The 6,840-nt window shown below is 32.0% G+C and overlaps 1 protein-coding gene across 2 annotated transcripts; it reads left to right on the forward strand.

Moving 5' to 3' along the window:
- Window positions 1–8: 8 nt before the first annotated feature.
- On the forward strand, window positions 9–5,908 carry LOC143344128 (contactin). Of its 2 annotated transcripts, none has more exons than XM_076769846.1 (7): window positions 9–412; window positions 541–1,813; window positions 1,897–1,999; window positions 2,147–2,619; window positions 2,842–3,120; window positions 3,191–3,640; window positions 3,719–5,908. In XM_076769846.1, exons 2-7 carry the CDS (start codon window positions 628–630, stop codon window positions 4,903–4,905), a joined length of 3,678 nt encoding a protein of 1,225 aa, XP_076625961.1. In that variant the 5' UTR covers window positions 9–412; window positions 541–627; the 3' UTR covers window positions 4,906–5,908. The 2 variants fall into 2 exon arrangements, with proteins under 2 accessions (XP_076625961.1, XP_076625962.1); XM_076769847.1 differs by having other exon boundaries at window positions 586–1,813.
- The last annotated feature ends 932 nt before the right edge of the window (window positions 5,909–6,840 follow it).

The raw sequence follows: 6,840 nt of genomic DNA on the forward strand, positions 1-6,840 counted from the left end.
ACAGTTCAATCATTGAATTATGAGTCAGTAGCAGAGTTTCGCTGCACACACGTAAAATTATATAAAATGTCAGGTCTATTCTATACTTTGTCTGTGCCAGAAACCTCTGATTGTATGTATCTATGTGTATATATACAGTATAAATAGAGTCATTCACTCATTTGAACTGATCATACGCCCTCGTTTATAAAATAGTGTATTCGCGTTTTGTTTCTGAGTTAGGATTTAGATTTAGTTAGTTTTTAAATTCGAATCGGATAGAGTTTTGTTTGTTTTCGCAGTGTAATGATATTCATCTAATTTGTGCATATATTCGAATATGTACACATAACGTGATAAACAGTAAGGATGCTGAATTTTACTTTTGTTAAATGATTTTTACCTTTCATACAAAAATCAAATTTAATCGAAGGTAAAAAATATTCAATTATCGGATATGTTAAAATAATTTTAAAAATTAATAACCTTCATTATCATTCAAATATAAATTAATAAATATTTAATTTGTTTTAAAGTAAATAGTTTTTATTTTTATTTTAGCCCGATAAACGAATTAAGATACTTAAAGATGCTGTATATTTACAGGACACTTAATAATATATCAAACGAATTAAAGAACGTGTAGCAATGTATCGTATACAAATAATTTTAACGTACGTCCTCGTTGTTTCAAACAATGTATTTTCACAAGATATGTTGTATGGAGAGATATTATATCAATGTCCACAACATTGGATAAAATTTCAAGAATCATGTTATCGTTTTATAAAGAGTCCCATTAGAGAAAGGGAAGAAGCTAGAAAAAATTGTCAGGCTTATCAAAGTGATCTTGTCACAATTAATTCCTTGGAAGAACATGGATTTCTATTATATCAATTATTATGGCAAGATCCTCAACATCGTAAATGGTACACTGGTATAAAATATCAAAATGGAAACTGGATAAACGAAGGCGATAATACTCAGTTAATAAGTATGGACAATGCATTTTTGCCAGAACCAAATGATAATACAATTGGTAGAGATTATCTAGTATATGCCTACCATTACAACTTACAACGTTGGGGATTAGAAAGAGTAACTGGCAGAGATAGATTGTTATACATTTGCGAAGCTCCAATTTCTACTTTGCATAACTTGCTAGAAGATGATCGTACTTATCAGTATGGCATTGAAATTGACAATCCCAGTCAAATTCCTAGAGGGCCGTATTTTATTAAGCAACCTGTAGATAAAGTGTTTGATGTATCAAAAAGGAAAATAAGTAACGATGTTTCACTGAGCTGTTTTGCAGGTGGTTATCCTGCACCAACATACGAGTGGTTTCAGGAAGATTATGAAAATGATAGATTAATCGCAACGAAAATAGATCCATTACAAAATATTAGATATACCGTAAGCGGCGGCACTTTAATTATTTATGAACCCGACCAGACAGAAGATAGAGGTTCATACCATTGTAAAGTGACAAACAAGTTTGGTACAATTATATCCGAAAGCGTAGAATTGTCATTTGGGTACATACTGGAATTTAATTTAAAACGTTCAGAAGAACGTGGAGATCAAAATTGGGGTAAAGCTGTATATTGTGATCCACCGCAACATTTTCCTGGAGTAAAATATTATTGGGCGCGTGACTATTTCCCTAATTTCGTTGAGGAAGATAAACGTGTCTTTGTTTCCTACGACGGAGCGCTTTATTTTTCTGCATTGGAAATGATCGATCGTGGAAATTATTCTTGTAACGTTCAAAGTGTTGCTTCTGATACTGGTCGTAATGGACCGTTCTTTCCATTGAGGGTTGATCCACATTGTAATTAGTTTTTCTTACTATATTATTTTTAGTAAGAATACTCTGATAATTTGTTATTTAAACATTCTCCTTTTGCTTTCCAGCTTCATTTCAACAATTAAAGTTTCCTAACAATTTTCCGAAAGCATTCCCAGAGGCTCCAATTGCTGGAGAGGAAGTGAGACTCGAATGCATTGCATTTGGATAGTAAGTTTATTTATTTGCTTAATATGTATTTACAGTTATATTACTTATAAGAAGAATTCACGATTAGGATGAACATTTCTTTCATAAGACAAATTTAAAGCCTAATTAGTATTTAATTTATATATAAATATTCTCTATTTAACATAGTCCTGTTCCATCGTATAATTGGACAAGAAGAGGCGCGTTGTTACCGCGTGAAGCATATGTAACTAGTTATAATCGAGTATTAATAATACCAAAAGTACATGTTGATGATCAAGGAGAATATGTCTGTAGAGTTCACAATGACAGATTATCAATTGAAAACTCTGTAAGGTTAACTATACAAGCAGCTCCCAATTTTACCATTCCATTAGTGGATAAACACATGGATAACAGAGGCGAGTTAACTTGGACTTGCGAAGCATTTGGAATACCAGATGTAACTTATAGTTGGTTTAAAAATGGTGAATTATTGGATATGGAAACTCTTCCTCAGGACGATAAGGATCGATATTTTATACAAGACAATGTTTTAAGTATAAAACATTTGGATCCGGAGAGAGATCCAGCTATGTATCAATGTCGTGCAAAAAATCAATTGAAAACAAAATACTCGTCTGCGCAACTTAGAGTTTTATGTAAGTCGTTATTCGAATATTAAGCTTGCGTTTAATAAAACTGAAAGTGGAAGAATTTGTGAATGGACTGGTAATTTAGAACATTAACAATTATTGATATATTGCTTGGTTCTATCAAGTTTCGGTCGCCGCTAACCGAGGTAGCGGCAAATATCGGTTAAATTAAAGATCCACGATTGAAGTTTGGAATACGTTTGGAAAAATTATTTTTTCAAATTACAGCGTTAAAACCATCATTTAAAAAACGACCTATGGAACCTGAAACTTACGCGGCAGAAAAAGGAAATGTTACGATTGTTTGTAATCCTGAGGCCGCACCCAGACCAAAATTTGTCTGGAAAAAGGATGGAAATGTAATTGGTTCTGGCGGTAGGCGAAGAATTTTAGAAATTGGTAATCTTATAATTAGTCCTGTTTCCAGAGACGACGAAGGTACTTATGTTTGCAGTGCAACAAATCAATATGGTTTTGATGAAACTCGCGGACGGCTGATTGTTCTACGTAAGTTAATATTCTTCACATTATTTATTTATTTACGAAGTTACGTTTAACGTGTTGTTTTTATATAAAGATGGCCCGCAATTTATGGAAAGATTGCCGCAACGCATAACTTCAGCAGTAATGCAAAATCTAACTTTGCGGTGTATGGGAGAAATAGATGAAATGCTAGATGTTGCATATATTTGGAAACACAATGGTTTACATATTACAGATGAAAATGTAATGAATAATCCCAGATTGCATATCGACGGTGAAGAACTTAACATAATAAATGCTACATTCGCAGAAGCAGGAGAGTATGAATGCATAATTAAAAGTGCTGTAGGTGAAATTTCTAGTAAAACAGTAGTTACGATACAAGGTCCACCAGGACCGCCTGGAGGTGTACAAGTTATAAATATTATAAAAACTTCTACAACTTTACGTTGGACTGATGGTGCTTTTAATGGTAAACCCATTACAATGTATACTGTAAGCGCAAGGACTAACTGGAATCATACGTGGTTTAATATCATAGAAAGTACGTTATAATTATCTGTGATTTACATTTATTACGAATCCTGTGGTAATTCGTTCTTTTTCTGTGATATTATTTCAGATATCACTGCCATTGAAGTGGATAGATACAATGGCAGGAAAGAAGCGTATTTAGAGAATGTTCTAAATCCTTACACCACTTATGCATTTTGTGTATCTGCATTTAACGAATTGGGATATAGTCTACCTTCGTCACCTTCCCCGCAATATAGTACTCCATCAGACACACCAACTAAAATTCCAACTAACATAGGAGGAGGAGGAGGAAAGATTGGAGATCTTACTATCACATGGGATCCTTTACCACCCTCCGACCAAAATGGTCCAGGAATTTACTATAACATATTTTGGCGTCGAAAATATCATGAAACGGAATTTCAATCGTTATCTTTGAAGGAATATGGTAATGTTGGCAGAAGCGTTGTACAAATACCGCAACAATTTTACTATACAGAATACGAAGTTAAAGTCCAAGCAGCTAATGCGTTAGGTTCTGGACCAATTTCCGACGCAGTTACGATATTTAGTGCAGAAGACATGCCACAAGTAGCTCCGCAACAAGTTGTTGCTCATAGTTATAACAGTACGAGTTTGAAAGTTAGTTGGGCGCCAATCGAACAAAGTCGCGAAAGGATAAGAGGCAAGCTAATTGGTCATAGAATAAAATACTGGAAGGAAAGTAATCGAGAAGAAGATTCGGTGTATTATTTATCTCGGACTACAAGACCTTGGGCTCTTGTTGTTGGTCTGCAGCCAGATACTTACTACTATGTTAAAGTAATGGCGTATAATACTGCTGGAGAGGGGCCTGAAAGCGAACGATATCTGGAGAGAACTTACCGAAAAGCACCTCAGAAACCACCATCTTCCGTTCATGTATATGGTGTAAATCCTTCAACAGTCAGAGTCGTATGGCGTTATGTACAACCAAGCCTAGAAGAAGAACCATTAATTGGATACAAAATACGTATCTGGGAATTAGATCAAGATATGAGCACTGCGAATGATACTATTATACCAAGTGGTTCAAAATTAGAAGCTGACATTTCTAATCTCAGTCCTGGTAAGGCATATCATTTGCGTGTGCTCGCATTTAGCAACGGTGGAGATGGGCGCATGTCAAGTCCAACATATACATTCCAAATGGGTGATGCTGCAGCTTTTAGAAGCAGTGCAAGTAATAAAATCTTAGATGCTGCTTTAGGTATATGTTTATTATTACTATTACGCGTTTACGAATGCGTATAATATACTTATACTTTTCCAATAATACGTATATTTAGGAGGTGTACAGCAACAAATTTTCAAATAAGCAGTTTATTAATCACTTTTATGTGGATAAAAACTGTATTTCGATAACATTTTATTACGTTTTTACTAATGACTTATTAACGACATCTAATAAAATTTATAGTGGCATTTAGTTATATCTCTGATAAAAAATTTTGCTATTATCGACACATTCAATTTGAGCAAATAATACAAAAATATTTTATAACTAAAATTCATGATACGAGTAATGTTTATGAGTTGCCTATTTCAGTATGTGTCAAACTAAATTTAATTGATACAATACGATTATTAAAAAAAGTACTGTTATAAGGTAAGAATATTTTTAACTTCAAAATCATAAAGATCTAACAACAAATTATATTTGTTTTTTTTAAACATTTTTTTGTTTAATATAGTTAGTCCGAAAGTATTACATTAACAGTTAAACATGACATACATTAAGTTATAATTAATTAATGTATTTAACAAATATATTAAGATCTATCTTGATAATAGAGTCTGCAAATTTTATATAAAATATTTTTTAACTATATCATTTCAGTCTTTTTCAGCGAGCAGTTATTTTAATTATTAAGAAACTTTATTTGTTAATTAAAAACTATTTTACAAGGAAGCATATCTATCCGTCCATGAATACCCAGATAACAATGTAAATATTTACCATATTGATATTTTCTAACAAATTTTGAATTTAGTGAACTAAAGTATTCATACTTGTACAGACAATAATTATATACCTCATTCAAACAATTCAATACGAAAACTTATGAAAACTCTACAAAAATTTTACGTATAATTATTTGGTACTCAATTATCGAAGAAATTTGTTATGTGGGTAATTCTATTTATCTCTTTAATGAACTGTATGTTATATAGAATAATACATTTTTATAGTTGTACATCTTTATTAGTGTAATTTGTAGTTTATACAAAATAATAGATATCTTTTTGTACTGAGTATTACTAAACAAAAAATTGCATACAATATATGTTTTCTAAAATTGAAAGTTACTTTACTCTTTCCTGATAAAACAAATGTATAGTAAATCATGCAAATAGATAAAGTTCGTTTCTTTTGTGTAGATTAAATATACATAACAAAGATGTAGGGATTCAATAAAATTTAATTTCTAAGATGTACATTTTCCGTTATCTGCTAGGTTTAAGATAAAAGCAGATTGTTGGCGAAAAAGAAGATGAATTTATATATATATATAAATTAGAGAACATTCCCTGAAAAACCTGTAGAAAAATTCATTTTGACCTTGAACTTAAAAATTAAATTTTCTGTGAATTTCTACATAATATACAGGGTGTTCGACCACCCCTGGGAAAAATTTTAATGGGGGATGCTAGAGGCCAAAATGAGACGAAAATCAATTTTGTTAAAAAGTTATTAACAATTAAATTCAAAAATTTCAAATCGTTTCGGAAAAATTATTTTCGATTGCGGGGGTCAATTATAATCATTTTTGGTGAATACACATACCTTCGAAATCCTATCCGCTTTCGAGAAAAAAATTCAGTACGGGCGGGACTTCAAACGTTAATAAATTTTTAACGAAGCCTCCATCAACAAATTGGTATTCTTGATTTTCGTCATATTTTCGTCTTAAAATCAAGAATACCAATTTGTTGATAGAGACTTCGTTAAAAAGTTATTAACGTTTAAAGTTCTGATGGACTTCATTTTGATGGACAATTCTTCTATCAAAGTTTCATCAAAATCGAAGTCGGACCGTTCGCGAACATTCCTTGTTAGTTTTTTGCCAAAAACTTTTTTCCCCGTTATCGGATCGACTTCGGACCTTTTTCTGTTCTTCATTTGAAGGTTTTTCTATTTATTTGATCCAAAAGTTAAAATTAAATAATATTAACACCGCGAGTACG

The sequence above is a fragment of the Colletes latitarsis genome, chromosome 7 (genome assembly GCF_051014445.1).
Source record: "Colletes latitarsis isolate SP2378_abdomen chromosome 7, iyColLati1, whole genome shotgun sequence".
Lineage (NCBI taxonomy): Eukaryota > Metazoa > Arthropoda > Insecta > Hymenoptera > Colletidae > Colletes > Colletes latitarsis.

Coding starts and splice junctions, on each gene's coding strand:
- LOC143344128 (XM_076769846.1), top strand. CDS start 628: ATGTATCGTATACAAATAATTTTAACGTACGTCCTCGTTGTTTCAAAC. Junction 1,814..1,896: donor ATTGAGGGTTGATCCACATT/GTAATTAGTTTT, acceptor TTTGCTTTCCAG/CTTCATTTCAACAATTAAAG. Junction 2,620..2,841: donor TGCGCAACTTAGAGTTTTAT/GTAAGTCGTTAT, acceptor TTCAAATTACAG/CGTTAAAACCATCATTTAAA.